This window comes from Cimex lectularius, unplaced genomic scaffold (genome assembly GCF_000648675.2).
Source record: "Cimex lectularius strain Harlan isolate CLEC.00 unplaced genomic scaffold, Clec_2.1 scaffold7, whole genome shotgun sequence".
NCBI lineage: Eukaryota > Metazoa > Arthropoda > Insecta > Hemiptera > Cimicidae > Cimex > Cimex lectularius.
The window spans coordinates 2,495,319-2,515,965 of record NW_019392731.1 but is presented as its reverse complement, the minus strand read 5'-3'; the positions used below and the strand labels follow the sequence as shown (position 1 = coordinate 2,515,965).

The window sequence follows — 20,647 nt, the reverse complement described above, 5'->3', positions numbered from 1 at the left end:
TATATGTGTTGTGAAGATTGTGTATAGGTTTTTGAAGAATGGTGATTTCTCCATTGCCCTACCTGAGCGAATGGTGGGTATGTACAAAATAATATATTTCATAATGAATAGCAGTGCTATGTTTACGTAAAGAATCGCACTTCGATAACTCCCTTGGTACTTCGAAGGACCGAATGGAGCTGACCAAGAATTTATAAAAATACACTAGAGTAGCTTGGTAGTTTTGATCATTTTTGTCGGACTAATCTCGTTAGTTTATTAGAGTCGTTATTTATCGATTTGTAAAGAAAGAAGGAATAAAAATACGTCTGCAGGTGTACGGATCCTGGAAAACATATGGAGTATCAATCACCAAATACTCCACTTTCTTTGTACCAAATGAAACGCAAGAAACGGCTCTGGACAGCCCTCAACTCATCACTTATTTATCTCGTATGAATTCCAAACGACACATCCATAATCGAGAATTGGTCGAACTAGGGTCTTGTGAAGTAAAAGTAAGCAATAATTTTGTAATTATTCAGAAATCATGAGATGCGGTCTGATGTGATGTAGGTTTCAGAAAAGCATTTTCTTTATCGTGCCAACGTTTCGATCTTTATTGAGATCATCTTCAGGGCCTGGGATTTACAAACATTGTTTACATTTAACAAATACATGTAGGATGTGGAAAAAAGTGAATTTATACAATGCGAAATTTATTTTTTATATTCAATCAAAGTATTTCTACTCACTATGTCTTTGTCCTCTGTGTAATTGTGCCATTTTTGCATGTCGTGTTGAGAGTGCCAGAAAGATATTCCTCTTTTATATTTATATATGTTGGTACATTTTTCTTTACATTCGGACGCTATTGTGATATATACAATTTCTTTGCAGTTATTAGTCATGCCCATGATTAATTGAAAGAGATGAATGATCATCAGAAACACTGCTAAATTAGTTCGAAGAATACAAGATGAAATATCATTTATACGAAGTTTAAACATGAAAGGCCCACATAGTGAGTTTTGTGGAACTCCAGAGTGGAGTTTGGATACTATGATTATTAATTTGAAAGCTTGATTTCTACCACTTGGCTTAAATATTTAGTCAGTTGGGTTAAATGTTTTTGTTTATTGTCACTATAATCGTACCTCTCTCTCCTTTCTCTCTCTCTCTCTCTCTCTCTCTCTCTCTCTCTCACTCTATCTCTCCCTCTCCCTCACTCTCTCTCTCTCCTCTCTATCTCTCCCTCTCCCTCACTCTCTCTCTCTCTCTGTCTCTCTCTCTCTCTCTCTCTCTCTCTCTCTCTCTCTCTCTCTCTCTCTCTCTCCTGTTGTTAATTTCTCTATTTGTGTGTGTTTATGTATTGCGTTTGTATATTTCTAAATTTTACACTATATCCATTTTTCATTTTTTTTAGAAGGCCATGGAATCATTTTCAGATCGTTTATTTGGTTGATTTTCTATTATTGTTCCCGTTATTTATGTTTTTTTGTCCCCCTGTTGCATTTTTGCCTTTTCTATGCGATATTTATTCATTAGTCAATGACAAAAGAACAGGACAAGCTATTTTTTTTGTAGTTTATTTCACTATATGTATTTTTCTCGTTATATTAATTACAACATGGCTATATTAATGTACATCAAATTAAAGGAGATCAAAATTTCATGAGTTTTAATAAAAATTATTTAATTATGATGGTTTGGCAGAAAATTTATCAAAGCAATGGAAATTGATAAAATGAATTTAATTAACAGTTTATAACATGGTTTTGCTCATAAAATTTATCTGACAATTTATTACATGGTTTTCTACTAATAAGTAAAACAGAAAAAGCTTTTTTCTTGCATGCACAATAATTAAATTATATTTCTTTTGATTAATTGACATGTTTATTCGAAAGACACAGAAGATTTGTTTTATAAAATTGTGGTATTTTGTTAACATAAGTTTTTTCCCACAAACTGTTATGGAATTTCTCTTACCGATTTGTATTAAAAAAAGTCCAGTTATGGAAATGAGAGTGATTAGTAAATACGATAAATTTTAATTAAACTCTCACATCAACTGATTAATAATCAGTCGACAGAAAACTTATTTACCTAATCTTTTTTCTGTTTTTATCGTTTCCGTTAATAGTTTTAATCTTGTAAGTTTAATTGTTAATGAAAATTCTCGGTTTATTTCTATTGCAAGCGTGGAATTACCAAGAAACTTAAAGGTCGAGTTTCGCCCCTTAAGGATTTACTTTTCTTACCAACTTTGGTTTTCTTTCCACTTCTTTGCAGATTAAAAGAACTGTGTGGAAAGTTTAATGTACAAGAGGTAAAGCTGACTTGGAATTAGCCACGATTGAGAAGTTATTAAGCTCTTGGGAAATTTAATCTTTAACCTCGCGGTTGACATTTTTTTTCTGTTTAGCTAGTACCGCCGTTTCACCATTTAATATTCAACGGGGTAAATCCAATCCGGTGGGCGGATTCAAAACAGGTGTAATGGTATATTCCTGTGGCGGAGATTACACGAAGGACCCTTCTGAGTTCAGTGGTCATAAATCCAAGAGCTGTGACACGCGTGTTTGTTTAGGAAGCGTATTTCTGCTCATCACGACGTTGACGCCTTTCAAAGGATCTATTGCCGTCATAAACTGAGCCAACATTCATTTCCATAATGTCACTATAATTAATTTTTAACCTTTGCAACGGGGATGTTAAACACAACTTTATTGTTAACTAATTTCCCTTATACTCTGATTTAGTAATTTTAGGCTTGCGAGAAATGGTAACGAAATTCTAAGACTGCTTTAGAATCATTGAGAATAGCAAGCCTCAGGAAGTAGATCAATAACATGTTCAACACGGGTTAATTCAACCCCATCCCATTCAACGACCTTAAACATATTTTTGTTTGTTACGGATGACAAATTATGACTTTATATAGTTTACAAATGTACAAAGAATGGAAAATTTAAATTCACCAATTTCTTGCTTTGGAATACAACAAATTATTCGACTTTTTTTCTCTGAAAAATAGCCTTTATTTAGGCAACATAATTTTAGCAAAGACAAATTTATTAATTATAACGATACCTACACTTCAGTCTCTTCACATCACACGCCAAAAGTTGTATAATTATTTCAAGAATTAAGCTAAATTTTATCTATACTTTTTTAACACCAAAAGGTCAGGTAATGTTCAATGTATTTTATTGTTGAAATTGCCTGTTTAGTTTATTTCTATTTTTGTTATTGCTATTGAAAATATTTTTTCAGAAAATTGAAATACTAGATCAAATATTTATTTGTAAAAAATTGACTTAAAATGGTAATTTTAAAAGATTCTGGATCTTAATCTTCACACACGCCGATGACACGGCAATCCTCTCCTCAAAGATCGATCCTGTTGCTTCGTATGCTTGAACACTGGCTTTGACAATGGAGGATCAAGATAAACAATCCAAAATCAAAATAGATAGTTTTCATTCTTAATCGTAAAACTCCCACCTGCATATTTACACGGCACCCAAATTCCTCCAGTGAATAGTATACGATATCTTTGACTTTATGTGGACCAAAGACTTAGGAAGAATCTACATACCCACGACTAAAAAAATTGACTCTAACCTTAGATATAAAATTCTGAAGAGACTATTTAGCAAAAGATCTAAACCGACAATTCTTAACAAAAAATATTATGCACTACCCTAATTGCCCCAATTTTGACTTAAGGACTTGAACTATACAGGACAGCCGAGTGTTACAATCTTAACTAAATCCAATCCCCACAATCCAAAATCCTTCGCACAATAGTTGATGCTCCATTCTGTGTCACCGATCATACTATCCATTCCGATCTCAACATACCCTATGTCCCAAAACTGGCCAAGCTACAATAAATTTCCTCCCAACTTTCCTCCCCAATGACCCGTTAATTCGCAACCTGTCCAGCACTACCCTTCCTTCCTACCGCCTTAGAAGACTGAAACGCAATTACAGCCAGTTTCACTCGATGGTGGCCGTTCAAGTCAATTACACCGGATATGTAAATGTGCATACGATATTGTGTGTATACATTTATACGTACATGCAAAAACGTACACATATTATATTACAGATTATAAAGGTTTGAACTTCGTTAATTGTATGCCCGCTCTTTACTTGTATTATTTTTCTTGATCTCTTTCTTTTTAGACATTCAAGAAAAATTATGATCAGAATTATTATTTTTTTTTTGGGGGGGGGGTCTTTAAAATAAAGAAATACTATACTCTCTCTTCTCTTTTTTACACTTGTGCTTTATAACTACTACTCTCCTTCATTCATACTCAACTATTACATTATAATAGTTGTTATTATATTCGTACAAATTGATTGAATATAAAAAATATATTTTGCATTGTATAAATTCACTTTTCCACATCCTAAATGTATTTGTTAAATGTAAACAATATTTGTAAATCCCAGGCCCTGAAGATGATCTCAATAAAGATCGAAACGTTGGCACGATAAAGAAAATGTTTTTCTGAAACCTACATCACACCAGACCGCATCTCACGATTTCTGAATAATTATCGATTAACGGTCACTAATCACACCATTTTATATTTGCATACTCACTGTAAAAGAACCAAGCACTATTGTGAAAATGTTTTTTGATAAATATATTTCTATTTCTATATTTCTAAAAATACAAAAATATTTGAAGATATAGATGCGAAGGAAAAGTTAATTAAAAGTTAAATTCACTAATTTCGTGGTCCGCTTGACCAATTAATATATTACGCTTAATTATCTCAACTAAAAACCTTATTTAATTGTTAATTAAAAGCTTGTTACTATCCAAAAAATGCATTTTTTAAGTATATTTAATTTACAGATATCGAGAGATCTCTATAGAGATAGATTAAAAGTTGATAGTGATATATAAAAGGACAAATAAAAGGTTAAATGGTGAAAAAGGGCTTGAATGAATGAATGATGGTACTTTCACGGCGCTTTAGTTCATCAGCTTTGCAAGACCTGCGAGTCGTGCGGGTTTAGCATAGCGACTGAGCCGTGAAATTTTTTTGCAATATTCAACATCATCTTTACCAATTTTACACATGCTACCAGACTCTCGTTTTAAGCCTTTTCGTTGCATTTTTATGTCTTCACACGGCAAATATTGTGTGACTGTACAAAAGAGGAAAAACTTGTAAAATATGCACAAACGCAGAAACAGAAGAAACAAAAGCATTAAGATTTTGTAAATAAACGTTCAATATCAATAAACATGTTCCTCGAAGACCAAAAAAAGTAATTTGGACGTTAGATCGTTCATTTTTAAAATGTCAGAGAAGAAATTTTTAAATTATAAATCATAAAATATTACTGTATAAAAATTGTTTGCGCGTACGTAATTTTGAATTTATAAAATTACTAAATTCATTAGGTTTCGTGGTCCGATTGACCAAATAAATTCTTTCAATTAATTATTCTTTAAGTAAGATATTGGTTGAGATAATTTATAAAATTACGTTTTCAATTATTTTCTTTAACCGGTTTTGCAATAAACAACAACCAATCCATTTAAACATTTAATTCATTCAATTTAATCAGTTTAAAAGGAACAAGTTCGTAGCTGCTAGTTGAGCTATCAAAATTGAGCATTATCCTGATTAAGTTCTAAGATCATTTAATTTAGCTCTCCAAGAATTGAAATGGTCGACGAGGCGAGTTATAAATAGACAAATTACAAACCATTCTTTCCATTGAATAAATATTTTATTGTAACTTTTTGTGATTTATAATTGAATAGTGTCGGCATTGCGCTGAAATTTACTCCCCGCAAAAAAAAACGCAGCACCCTTAGTTGTTCGTATTTTACGAACATCTATGAATATTTTAGGGTTAAGAAGTTGCAACCAAAATAAAAAAAGAGGACAATTGAAACACATTCTTTTCGATTTAAAATGGCATTTAATATGAAGTATTGCTCTCTCTTGCTTTAATGATTGCTTCCATTTGTTAAGCCGCGAGGTGAAAAATTTAATGTAAAAACGTCTTTTCAAAATTTACGGGTATTAAAGAATGATCTCTTGACGAACCATTCTCTTAAGATGGTCCCAAACGTGCTCATTTGAGTTAATGTCCGAACTTTAATGTGCATAAACAATGATTCAAAGCCTAAGTAAGGCAAGATCATCATCAGATATCTTAAGGCATTATAGTCCCCTTGCATTTATACCAACTGTATTCGTGCCTCCAAAGAAATGCTGCCACCAGAACTACCGGAACATGATAGTTTTTCATTCAAATTTCACTATTTCTACATACAGCACTGGTCTTCTCTAGTCCTTTTCATGGATACCTGAACTGTTACAGGCCCCACTCTCATCTCACTATTGTACGTTTTTCCCCTGTTCTTCTATAGTCCAGGATTGGTGTTGTTTTGCAAATCTTAGGCTCTCTCTACTGTGTTCTTGGTGGATGGAGGCCTTTTGTGGGTTATCTGGATCTTTTTGGCTCTTTTAGTGTTCTTTCAACAATTAGCGAGATTGATATCCCCTGAATTAAAGCGATAAAGTTTTTAATACCAGAAATAGTTTAATTCATTTTAATAAAAACGTACTGAGTTAGTAATTTGGCCTCAATTTGGTCGCCGCAAGTCTCTAAGTCTCCCTGTAGCTTTGAATGGTCTTTGAAACTGAGAAAAAAGATATTGATGCCAAGGTGATTGACAATGTTTGTTGGTAAACAGTAATTACTGATTAATGATGGTATCATTAATCTACTAATTTCATTTCATTATTCTCTTAGTAAATAAACATTATTACTATAAATATTAATAATATGAGGGTTAAAGGGTTAAGCTCAAAAATAAGAAAATCTGATGTATAGATGTGTGCGTGCAATTTGTTTGACAAGTGTGACTCAATATTTTGTATTATTCAGGTTGTTTTGTTAAATGTTTCTAATATTAAATTCACTAATTTCGTGGTCCGCTTGACCAATTAATATATTACAATTAATTAAGGTTTTTAGTTGAGATAAAAAAGTCAATGGCACGAGCGGGATTCGAACCCACGATCTTCGGCTAGATACGCCGCTGCTCTACCACTTGAGCTATCGTGACCTCGATCCACTCGGACACCAACTTTCCATCTCAACCCCACCTTTTGAATTTTCCTTTTTCTTTTGAGATGGGAAGTTAGTGTCCGAGTGGATCGAGGTCACGATAGCTCAAGTGGTAGTGAGCGGCGTATCTAGCCGAACATCGTGGGTTCGAATCCCGCTCGTGCCATTGACTTTTTTATCTCAACTAAAAACCTTAATTAATTGTTTCTAATATTATTTGTGTGAGATTTGTGCAAAAAAAACATAATTTTTGACCGAATTAAATTTACAAATTGGGTTTTTATTTTACAAAATACGTTTATAGTATTTTTATGGTTTACTTTCAGTTATATTCTGCAACTTTACAAATAAAAAATAGATGTGTGCACCGTGGTGTAAACGGGATAAAAAGTATTCTGCAGCTTCTCAACATATGACCCTTTCAGATCATATTCTTACCGTCTTATATAATGTAGAAGAGTACCCCCATTATTTGAATGGTGTAGTACTTTCCTACTTTCTCTCTCCTCACCAAATGGCCCGATTAATTATTGACACACAACCTTTTCCAGGGGCGAGGAGGCAAGGGCTCGATTTTCGTCTGGGCTTCAGGAAATGGAGGAAGGGACCACGATAACTGCAACTGTGATGGATATACAAATTCCATATGGACGTTGTCCATATCCAGCGCTACGGAACACGGCAACGTACCATGGTATTCCGAGGCTTGTTCTTCCACATTAGCAACGACCTATAGTAGCGGGTCAAACGTAGAAAAACAGGTAATTATATTCTTATTCTAAACTAGGAAAAAAACACGTTGTTTTTGCTGAATATGGCAGTTAGATAGCCCAGAAAAGTTAATGTAAAAAAATAAAAAATATTTATACTATTTAATTAATTTCAAAAATTTATTGGAAAATCCGTATTTAAATTAACTTAATATTGATGTTTGTCAAGAAGATTTCATTATCATTATCAATTTTTACTTTATTTTTGTGCTCATTTAAATGTATTATCAACTTTATAATATATATAATCAAGGTACTTTTTAATAAGCCATTTTTTTAATTTACTATACATACATTTATAAAATAAAAGAGTTACTCTATCTCATTAATATTATTTAAGGGTACTTTTTAGTGTTTTGATCATTCTTATAATTAATATTCAAATTAATTCAGTTTGCTAAAATTGAATATCCATTTTTTTTTTTTTTTTTTTTTCATTTGTTCAACAGTTATATTTAGCCTCCACAGTTCAATTTATATACTCCAATGGAGAAAGTTAACACACTACCATTTAATTTTAATGATTTAGGTTTAGTCATAGTTTGCATACAAAAAATAGGTTTAGTTGTTAAAAAAAAAGACTTTCAAAAGAAAAGGTACTATCTAATTCTAAAAACAATTATTGAGTGCAGAGGAAAAAAACAGAAAATTCAAAAACAAATAAGCATGTAAAAACAACTTTTTTGTCACCTTAAGTACCGAGTATTTCAACCTCTGGCATGAATCAGGTCCATTAAATTCCTTTGCATTCCTTGGAAAAGATTTCTGATAAAATACTGAGGATTTTTTTCCCATTCATAAAGAATAGCCATTTCCAACTCTTCAAGGATGTTAGGACCTAGGTTTTTCTAACATACTCATCACTTAAGTTGGTCCCAAATGTGTTCCATTAGGTTCAAATCGGGATTTTGACCTGGCCACACTACGCACTCAATTCTAACCTCATTCAAGTAGTCATCCACAATACGTCCATTATGGGACGTCTCCACAAGAATCTATCACCTACTTGGGGTTCTTCAATTATATCTTCTATAAGTACTTCTGTACAACAACCAATTCAGTGCGGCTGCCGTAGGAAATCTCATCCCATAACATAAATGACCGAGCATGGAAGCCATACTTATAACTTGGGCTTTCTCTTGACTGTCTCCATATGAAATTATGCCCAACTGAAGATTTAAGACCTACTCTCACCTTATCTCAAAAGAGAACTCATCCCCAATCTTTCAATGCCCAATTCAGATGTTCCCGTGAGAATTGAAGTCTATCCATTTTCTAAGCTGTGGTAAGAAGAAGCCCACAAGCTGGGTGCCGGGCCCGTAGATTATTTCCACTTTGGCTAAATATTCCACCATCAGCCTTCTCACATTACACATTCACTGTAATAAATATATTCCCTCTCAATATACAGAGTAAAACTCAAAATGAGACATGTACCAAATACTGCATATAATAAAATGCTCCATTTCATCTAAAAATCGGAACTTGGAATCCAAACACTCATTGCCTTGCTGAAGCACAGTTCTCATTGGGTGACATTCCTAAGTGCTCTATATATGGAGCCAAAGAAGAAGCATCCTTTAATTAAGTGAGACAGTGAGTGCTGGACACATTGCAGACAGAAAAGTCAACCTCATATGGCCGATTCTATTTGCTATACTGTAAATGTGGCTCCCGACCTGTGGTATTCGCCGAATGCCAAGCAAAGGTTCACTGAATCTTGACTAGTGGGGATAGGTGCTTGGTTATTCATGAAGCAACAACACTCACTGCTCGACTTGCTCAGCTAATTGTCAGCGGTTGTACTTCCTCAAAGTGCACGAATATTCTTGAAGAAGTCGAACTCATAGCATCCACACATTCTTGAATCAACTGTATCATAATAAATCAATTGTAATCATCAATTAACAATTATATTATTAAATTATGTATAGTAACAATTTGTTATTATTTGTTTATTGATTTTAACTATTTTACTTTAAAATAGCTAGTTTTATTTTTAAAGCTATTTGTTTCTTCTTTTTTCCCGGTGGTCGTTTTCATTACCAGCTAATTAGATAATAAATCAATTGACAATGCATAAAGTTTGGTTGTTTAAAGAATAACGTGTAAGGAACAATTTATTTCAAGTCTGACTTTCATATAAAGTTTTTAAAGAAAGTAATACAGGTTCATTTGTTAGAGCTTGAAAGGGCCTTAGCCCTTAAAGCCCCCATTATATGTAACAATAGCCCATATTAAAAAAGTTTTTTTTATTATTTTGCAGAAAATACAATCCTCTCTGGTGGTTTTGTAATTAATTACTTATTATTTTTTAACATATATTCCTCTTGTAGTTTTAAAAGGTTTATGTTTTTTTTTAATAGTAGTGAACACAAAATTGATAAAAAATATTTGATTATTGATTAAATAATAAAACATTTATCCAACATTTTAAATTGACTATATTTTACTAAAGAAAGTTTCCTTTTAATTGGTATTATAATTTAAATAAATCTTAACTGAAAATAATTAATTGTAACTTAACAAGTGACAAAAGAATGGCTTTGCTTTGTTGTTGGAAACAATGCAAGTCACCCTGAAATGGTAATTATTGAATAGATTTGAATTGTTGACATTAATCATCTAAAGACTAGTCGATAACTTCATTTGTTCATTTATTTTGTATCAACCACTTTATAGATTGTCACCACAGATCTTCATCAGCAGTGTACAGAAAATCACACGGGGACATCGGCATCAGCCCCTCTTGCAGCAGGGATCTGTGCTTTGGCATTGGAAGCCAACACACAACTCACATGGAGAGACATGCAGCATATCGTTGTAGCAACTGCCAAGCCAGCCAACCTCCAAGCTCGGGATTGGACCACAAATGGTGTTGGGCGCAATGGTTTGTCTTATTAAATTCATATTATAATCACTTTTTTATGTGTAATATTGCTTTTGATGTTAAATTTAATTTTCATAGTAAAGCAATCATAAACTTATCATGTTTTGTACAGGGTTGTTTTTTATTTCATTCCAAAATCAAAATTAGGAAAAATAAAACATACAAATGAATTATAGTTTCTCAATTTTCATTCTGATAGTATGCTAAGAACAATAACTCTTAAATTAGTTGAAAAAAGTGTTGTTTCCTTTTTTTGTCAGATAAGATGACATTGAAAAATAATTTGTATTGTAATATTTTAGTGAGTCATTCCTTTGGTTATGGACTTATGGACGCAGAGGCTATGGTGAAGATGGCTAAAAAGTGGCCCACAGTTCCTCAACAACACAGATGTGAAGTCAAGGCTCCTCATGTTGACAAGTTAGTAAACACAATTTGACAATATTTTTAATTAATTATCCTTTGCTAACTTTAGTTTTTGTTCACAACTTGAAGATTTCATAAAATTTTCCTACAGCATATTTATAAAATTATTTTTTCCAGGTCTATACCAGGGAAAGGTAAAGTTAGATTACAACTTGATGTAAAAGAATGCAATGGTGTCAATTATTTAGAACATGTTCAAGTAAGAGCTTAATTTTTTTTTTTCTAGTCAAATTAAAAAAAAATTTTGTAATATTTGGTTTTTGTCTATTTTTCAGGCTAAAATATCATTAGTTTCCAGTAGACGTGGTGATATTGAAATTATGCTGATCTCACCAGCAGGAACAAAAACAATTCTTTTGGCAAAACGTGTTCATGATTTATCAAGAGCAGGGTTCAGATCATGGCCTTTTATGTCAGTTCATACATGGGGGGAACACCCAATCGGGAATTGGACATTAGAAATTCATAACGAAGCCCGATATTTTGGTGAGTCTTTTTGTTTTCATTACATTATTATTCACTCTAACTCATTTACTATTATTCCACATGAATGCTTAAGTAAATGAATTACCACTAGGATTTCTTTTAGGGAGAGCATCTCTTCAAGAATGGGCTTTGATTTTCTATGGGACTCAAATCCCTCCGCCCTCTTACAGTGGTGCATACATTCCTCCTCTACCACCTCCCAGACCTCCAAGTGTAAATAACCAGCCCCTACCAAAAAAACCTAAAGGCTCTCGGAAAAATAAGTCCAACCCTGTTTCAAAGACTGGGAAGTCAAAAGGGAAAAAGAATGATTTCCAATCGCCCTCCCGCAAAACTCCCAGGCCTTCGGTTATATCAGCCAGAAGGCCGACGGTGCCATCTATAACATCACAAATATCCACACACCCTATAGGTTTAACAATACTCCTCGCTCCACCACAGCAGCCTTCCCAAACAACAAACAATTTCCCAGCAATATTCCAACAGTATAATAAAGTACAGCAACTCTTTCCTTATTCAAAAATAAATGAGTCTCCTCTAAGGCCTTCAAGAAAAGGTCTTGAACAAGGTGATCATCAAAAAGAAACAGGCAAGCTTGTTTAAAGATCGATGATAAGTTGTTCACACAAAAATTATTTTATTTTATTTTCATTTCAATTTTATTTATATTTTCTTAATTGGTTCTTCCCACTGTAGAAGTTATGTTTTGTATGGATTTTTGTTATTTAGATTATACGCATGTTTGTATTTTTCTCATTTCTTACGCATTCCCCTTCTAGCTCTTTGTTTGCGCCTGTATGATTATTTACTGTGTCTCTGTATAAACATGTATAATATTGTATGCAATTTTTTAGTTTTTAAATATTTTATTATTTGCCTGCTGATATGATAATGGAAAACACAATATTTTTTGTGCATTTTATTTTTTGCAATTTTAAAGCTTTAATAGAAGTTTTGGTTATCACCTCTTAAAAACAATGATACATCTATAAATTATTTATTTATTTTGCAATATAAAATGTTGCAATATGAAATAGAAAGTTGGGGAAGTATGAAATGCTTATAAAATGTTCTGAAACGTAATCATTACCAAAAATTCTGGTCTGCCTTTCTCTCAGTTAATGGTGAAATGCAAAAAGGCATCTGACAGACCAACCTAGCAAGGATAAGCAGACCTCAATAATTAGTAATGACCAAATTTCAGGTTCTTCTCCCTGTAGACTTCATGGAGAAATCTAACAAATAATTACAATTAATTAAGGTTTTTAGCTGAGATAAAAAAAGTCAAAGGGATTCGAACCCACGCTCTTTGGCTTGATACGCCGCTGTTCTACCACTTGAGCTATCGTGACCTCGATCCACTCGAACACCAATTTCCCATCTCAACAGCACATTTTGAATTTTCCCTCCTTTTTGCCATTTTTCAAATGTCGTGTAATCGGATTGGATTCTTGACAGCAAATGAAATGGCCACAGAGAGCTTTAGTGAAGTATACTTCATTTTAAATCATTAAATTCACTAATTTAAAATTTCATTCACTTTAGTGAATTTAATGATTTAAAATGAAGTATACTTCACTAAAGCTCTCCGTGGCCATTTCATTTGCCATCGAGAATCCAATCCGATTACACGACATTTGAAAAATGGCAAAAAGGAGGGAAAATTCAAAAGGTGCGGTTGAGATGAGAAGTTGGTGTTCAAGTGGATCGACGTCACGATAGCTCAAGTGGTAGAGCAGCGGCGTATCAAGCCGAAGATCGTGGGTTCGAATCCCGCTTGTGCCATTGACTTTTTTTATCTCAACTAAAAACCTTAATTAATTGTAATATATTAATTGGTCAAGTGGACCACGAAATTAGTGAATCTAACAAATCATTTTATAATTATTCATCTTAAGAGCAAAGTTTCTTGTAAAATATTTGAAGATATTTTCTGTCGTACAGATTCCTTTATTGCAATGTTATATGAGAAGTGAAATTGATTTGTTTGCCTTTTAAATTTATTTTAATAGTATGCCCCATATATAGTTTACTTTATTTCCTTTTTTGTTTTGTTATTGCTTGGTATAATATATTAGATAACTATGTATGTGTTTGTCATAATAATTAATTATTTTTGTTTTTGCAGCTCGACTGACTGATTGGAATTTGATTTTTTACGGGACTGAGACAGCACCTGGAGTAGAACCTGAACTAACTGCTGGGAAGAAAGAGGAAGCAATGCCGAGCCCGACTTTCAGTCAAGATAATTCAGTCGATATGGCTGATAACTCAAGATGGAAAGATCACTCACAAAGGACCGGTTTTACGTCTCAAGAAATCCATGCTCTTCCCGACGAAATTTCCTCCTCGGGTTGTCAAACGTCGACTCGCTCATGCTTAGGTTTGTGTGTAGTTCTATTATTTGTAATACTAACAATGAGTGTGCCTCAGTGATACAGGTGATTTTAGTTGAAACTTGTGAATGTATTACCATTCATGAGTCTTTTAATTGTGCAATGTGATAAATAGTGAACTTACTTAAACTAAATAAAGCGATGTAATGCACAATTTTTGTGATGAAAAGACTCACCCGACATAAAAATAATTTTCTGATGGAGGGTTACTACTACAATAATCGGATATGTAAAATAAACGTTCCTTACGATGAATTAAGGAAAATATCGCATTAATAAAGATATCCGAACGAAATTTGTTCACATGTTGCTTGCAGAAATAAAATATATTTTAAACGTGTGAAAATTCATTCATTTTGGTCGCGAAGTGCATGTTAAAGCTGTGAATTTAGTTTCAACATTGACTCTTGCCCACTGATAAAAAAGGATTCACTTGTACAGCCAAAGTTTTACAACCATGGATTTATTTCATATTTATTAAACGTTGATTTAATACTATAATATTAATAGCAATATCGTGGGATTATTCTCAATGAGGATTAACATTAAGTGTTTGTAAATGTGTAGAACTATGTGTATGCATGAGAATATGATGGAATAACTTCATGAACAAAAAAAAATTTAGTAAAAAAAATACTATTACAGGACATCTCCTTTACTTTGAAAATGATTTATTTTCTGGCTATAAAAAAGTAAACTAGTGTAATTAAATGTCATTACTTTTTGAGTACTAACTACATTTTAAGTTACTTAAAATTCACTTAATTTAGTTTAAATGCCTACTTAATGAGAAATTTTATAATGTTTGTCTCGCAGATTGGCATTATTTAAATTAATATAAATTGTTTTTAAATGAAATACTGCAAAAGTGTGGAATAAAATTTAGTAATTGATAAATTAGCTGCCAAATAATTAATGTAAATAAACAGTTTTTTATAAAGTTGTTGAAAGGGATATTTTTGTTAAGTGTGAATGGTGATTAATTTTATAAGTTTCATATCAGTATTTGAATTGCAGTACCATTTTTATATGATATTGGCTTTAATGAATGAAAACAAATAAAATTGACTGCACAAGTGCAATTAACTAAGTATGGCCAATTTCTCGAGGTGTTCTGTACAAACTGGAGTTGTAGCATATCCAAGTATGCTAATTGTCAGTGTTATTATGTACCATCAGTATTATCTATTTGGTAGTGTATTTTTATGATGCGTATGATACCTTTCTGTAGGCCTCCATCCAATAAAGTTTCAAAATGCTCAATTTTTAAATCTGATGGAATTAGATCTATTATTAGGGGCGTACCATTCTTCATTCATTCATTTGTAAACAATTTCAGTTGGCATCAATCATATTTTGAACCATATTAAAAACTCATTAAATTCACTAATTTCGTGGTCCGCTTGACCAATTAATTGTAACATATTAAAAACATTATCATCGTCGTACTTTGCACTTATTGAACTCATTTGATCAGATTGAATGACAGTTACATAGAAAGAGGTTCCAAAAACTTTCATGACATTAATTCAGTGCAATTTTAACACACATAATTTTGTGCTTCCAGCTTACTTTACTAAAAATGAAATGCTAATAGGGATTTTTTTCAAAGATGGGAAATGGGAATTGTTTTTATACCAAAAACTATTTACTTGAAACATCACAATTTATTTTATCCTTACAATTCTACGGGGTGTGCTTGAGATTAATTAATTTTATGTTCCATCCTTCATAAAGCGATATTCCCTTGTACATTTGAATAAATTAACACTATTGTTGTGCTCAATTGTCCACAATTGCATTTTTTCTTTCATTTTATTTTAATTATTGAATTTTTATTTTTTATAAGATTAGATATAAGATTTTAATAAATGTATCTTGTTTTTAGACTGAGGTTTTTAACAGCACACTCCATTTAAACCAATGAAACTGATTGTAACTTGTTTTAATGTTAATTATAGTCATAGTGATTTAATTCTTTCTGTCTTTTCTGACTTGGCAACAATTGTAAAAAAAACAACAATAAAATAAAAAAAGAATTAAAAATACGAAGAACAAGAATTTGTATATCATAAGAAATAAATATGCAATTACATTATTTAACATTTGTTTTTATTCATTTCTTTTTGACGAAAGTAGAAATATTTTGAAATCAATATTTCATCATACCCTAGTATGAAGATTACGATGATAACAGATAAACTAATGATGAAGATGGACCATATAACGTTCAGCAGACTGTACAAATGAAAGTTGACCTCAAGCTTGTCAAATAATAGTAATCATCCTCATGGTCTGTTTATTTACAAATATACATTTTTTTACATAGTGGAATTAATTTGAATTATTAATTAAATAGTATGACTTACATTAACACTTCATTACAAAAATTTATTTCAATGCTGTACACCCACCCTAAGGGCAATGAAGAAGTACAACTTAAAAAACTGATAGGTAAAACAATTAATCAATATTTACCATTAAAATTCTTAACAAGCATGTAATATATTTTTTACCAGCCAGGAATCGAACAAGTTTGCTTGGAATTATTTTTATTTTTACTTGTCTCCATTAAAATACATTTTTTGCAATCTTTTTCCAAAACTGATAAATAAATCCATATATAACCACGAGTCCGTTCACAGACTGTGGGGTAAGAAGAATTTATATTTTTTTGTTTATCAGCGTTTTTTGTTTTTTTTTCATTGATCAGGATTTTTGGAGAACCCTAGGTTAATTAGCCCAATTTGTTGACATGAGCAGACAGGCCTGTCTCTTTTACCTACATTTTCTTTTTGGTCCAAAAAGTAAACATAATCACTATCACCACAAGAGGCTAAATAGACCACATGTGGCTGTGCATATCTAGTTTCTATACTCATAGGATATACTTACTTCTGGGTGTACTATTATTTAACTTTTTTTTGTAAATATACTAATTGTAGTTGATTCCATACCAGTAGATTATTATATATATTTTGTTATCTTTTGTCTCTTTCTAAAACAAATTTTTATTTTTATTTCATTTATTTACTTTTTTTAATTAGGAGTTTATTTCACCTTTTTTTTTTCTTTTCACATTTTGGACCTTTTGGGCTATTTTTTATGCCCATTATCAGGAAACACGAGCAGTCAAAATGGGATAGTAGTTCTGGTAGACTGCTCGGGTTTCTGCCCGAAACACAGAAACAATGAAACATGCTTCTTGGAATACTCCTAATTAAAAAAAAAAAAACTAAATTAAATTTTAAAAAAACTTTTTAGNTATATATTATATATATAGATGAAGGTAAATGATTTATACTGGCAAATGACCTCTGTCCCAATTGGTTCAAGCTTGCTACAGATTCTAGAACCCTGATTTCTACACTTTTGCTTTTATGTCCATTTATTGACTTCCTAATCAAGGATGGAGGGTAGTAATTCCTTTTTAGAATTTAAAAAAATTCTGTACTCATTTAGAGCCTAAAAATGTTTTGTCGCTTAACCCTAGGACTCTCTGTACCAAGCTTTTTCCACAATCTCACCTCTAACTAAACAAATAGGCAGAATTAAAGCCAAAATTATTATTGGACGGTTTATTCTACCAATTTGTTCCTTTCCTAATTAAAAGTAAGTCTAAAGATGGAAATTTTACAAGTTTCTATTTCTACTGTGAAGCTCCAGTGTTTCATGTAAAGAAGAAAAATTCATTTAATGACGAAAAATTATCCACAAACTTCCTTATGAGCCTTAATTGGTTTTGAAATTGCTGTATCACCTAGTCCAGAAAATCAAAATTTATCTGTAAGAAATAATACTTCAGTAAAAATATCCTTTTACGTATACACTTTTTGTTGTACAGTCTATTAACAGGGTCCTTTATCATCATTTTTAAGCTCATTCTTCATACCTATATTAAGATATTTGTTTAAAAACGACAGTTTTTCCCATTTAAATGTTTTTTATGTTGCTAAATTATATTTAACTATTGCAGCAGTACTTGAACAATCAAAAATAAAAAATAAAATGAAGGATTTGATTTATAGTTATTATTCAACTGCTATTTCCTGTATGAATAATACAGAAGTGGTGTAATGCATGCTTTATCCTCAAAAGTTTTTTTTTAAATTAATTATTTTTTTAACAAAGACACCTTTTTAGGTTGTTCTTTGTGTTTCCAGTATTCAATAATAATTTTTAGTGCATTTATTAAAAATAAATAAAACATTCTTTTCTCATGGTTTTTATTAAATGACCTATCACATTCTTAGGTTTTATGTTTTAAGTTAAACATAAAATGCTAACTGCTTTTACTTCTCATTCATCATGTGCATCTTCAATGGGACTTTACCTTTTATTTTTTATTCATGGATACTCTTCTGTTTGGCTTGTCTTATTGTTTGTATGTTGAATAATTGGCAACATCCAGGGATATTTTACAGTTTAACAGCCATTGTTTTGTGCCTAATAATCAAAGACTGTTCAAGTAGATACACAGGTGGAGGTTGAAGGCATGTGCAACCCAATGCTCCTGCATCTGGACTTCTTAGGGGTGAGTTTAATCATCCCCATTTTAAGCTGGTGTGTTGTAATTTTATTTGGCACCGATTTTTTTCCATGTCTGATTGAAATTTATGTCACTAACATGTTTTCAAATTGCTTTTTGTGATTAACCATGAAACCTTTCATCTTGGCGTATTTTCATTTTGTTTGTTCAGGTTGAAAAATTCAAATCAACCATTGTCACTAACAAATTTGAATTAACATTTGTTCAATTAAATATATGAGATGTTTTTGTTTTTATAAAGTAATGTTTATTGGCACCTCAATTGTCAAAGAATAAATAATGTTTTAAATATTATATTATTAGTAGTTTTTATAGTTTAATTTAGGATTGTTGTGCAAGATTAGAGCAAGAGAGCTATTTGAAAAATAAATCTTACCTCATATCAACCTTGTTTTATTTTTAGAATTTAAGAAGCAACAAAAATTGTAGTAGTTTCGTCATTTGCAATATTGATTTTTGTTTCCAAAATATTTCAATGTAGCCCTCATCAATGATATAAATTCAATATATCACTAAATATTTTTTAGATGAATTTGAAAATTGTCAGTAAAATGCAAATCAGATGAACTTGTATCAACAATGTGCATAATTTCATTTTATTACTTTCTATACTTACTTAAAATAATACTTTATTAACTTCTTATTATACTCAGCAACAAAATAATAAAGCTTTCATATTGGAAATATATCTTTTATAGAGTTTATTTTGACTTTTGATAACAATATCTGTTTTTTATTGTTAGTTTGTTTTTCTGTTATTAATATTCACAATAGAAAACAAAAGTCTGATATCCACTCAATCATAAAATAAACTGAAAAATTGTGCAATTGATTTGGAAAATTCTTCATTACGAAGAATACTCGATTATTTAAAATTGTTTTCTTAATAATCTATTGTAATAATTATTGTTGTTTCAGAATGTTCAAAAGGCTGGTTCTTAATCAATGGTCGATGCGAACAGTTCTGCCCGTTTAAGACATACAAGCACGGTGAACACTGTGAGAGTTGTCATTACTCTTGTAAAAGTTGTTCTGGACCAAATGACTATGAGTGCACCGAGTGTTTCCCAGATGCATTGCTCTATACATCGGACTTTGAGCGTTTCTGTTACCCAAAAGCACTCCTTTTGACAATAAATTACAATAAATGGTATTTCAGAACGTTCATCGCCTTTTCTGTCAACGCTTGTATTTTTATTGCTATTGGGTTCATTTTTTACTTCAGGTCAAAAGGTTGTCGCATCAAATCTAATTTTTTGAAAATATCAAGTTTTGATGTAGTTAAATACAAGCTAACTAATAATGATGATGAGGATGATGAGGAATCTGAACGCTAGTCCAATTTGTAATATATATCGTTATGTGTATATATTGACACAAATTGACTGTTTTTGTAATTGGTTTTAATTTGTTAATTTTTAATTGTAATAGAAAAAATGTTCACTTTCCTATGAGTGAAGAGGTGTATATTTTTAAATTTAAATTTTTTTAGATGTTTGACTAGCAATGTTTTTATTAATTTACTACATTTTTGTTTTTCTTATCTTTTTCTTCTTTTGTTTGAAAAGAAAAATGTACATTATAAAAATTGAAATACAAATGTATCATTACTGTATTTATTTAGCCTTTGACTCTTCTCATTAATAATATGAAATTCTCTATATTTCATATATTCTCTATTTCATTTTTGTATGCCTAACCTCAATGTGTTAGGACTAGATTAATAGTTGTATCACTGATTGGGCTCTGCAGAATCCAGAGGGATATGTATAGACTTGGAGCGGTGGAAACTAGCCTGTGCGGATATTGCCAGAAAGAAAAAGAGACAACGTAACGTGTCCTGCTTGTGTGAAGGCTTTTATTGGCTAAGTTCCTACCCCTGGGAGAGGAAAAGCACTGGCCTGAAGGATACACATGGGAGTCCTTGAAAAACATTAGGATCTGGTAAAAAGCCTTAAGCTTAATGTGGAGCTCTAGTAACAACGAAGATGCACAAGGTCATGGTACGCAGATCGTAAAGATCCTCACT

At 31.7% G+C, this 20,647-nt stretch overlaps 1 protein-coding gene across 3 annotated transcripts in view; it reads left to right on the top strand.

Annotated features, from left to right (window-relative positions):
- LOC106663869 (furin-like protease 1) overlaps nt 1-20,136 on the top strand; it is a 418,429-nt gene extending 398,293 nt beyond the window's left edge. For 2 of the 3 annotated variants that reach the window (XM_014389073.2, XM_014389074.2), the window contains 7 exons: nt 7,653-7,862; nt 10,554-10,761; nt 11,064-11,181; nt 11,305-11,386; nt 11,463-11,673; nt 13,802-14,056; nt 19,537-20,136. In XM_014389073.2, the coding sequence (XP_014244559.1) occupies nt 7,653-7,862; nt 10,554-10,761; nt 11,064-11,181; nt 11,305-11,386; nt 11,463-11,673; nt 13,802-14,056; nt 19,537-19,955 (1,503 nt within the window). In that variant the 3' untranslated portion in view covers nt 19,956-20,136. Of the gene's footprint in view, nt 1-7,652; nt 7,863-10,553; nt 10,762-11,063; nt 11,182-11,304; nt 11,387-11,462; nt 11,674-13,801; nt 14,057-15,957; nt 16,168-19,536 lie in introns of those variants that run through there. The other variant, XM_024226794.1, reaches the window with a different exon arrangement.
- The last annotated feature ends 511 nt before the right edge of the window (nt 20,137-20,647 follow it).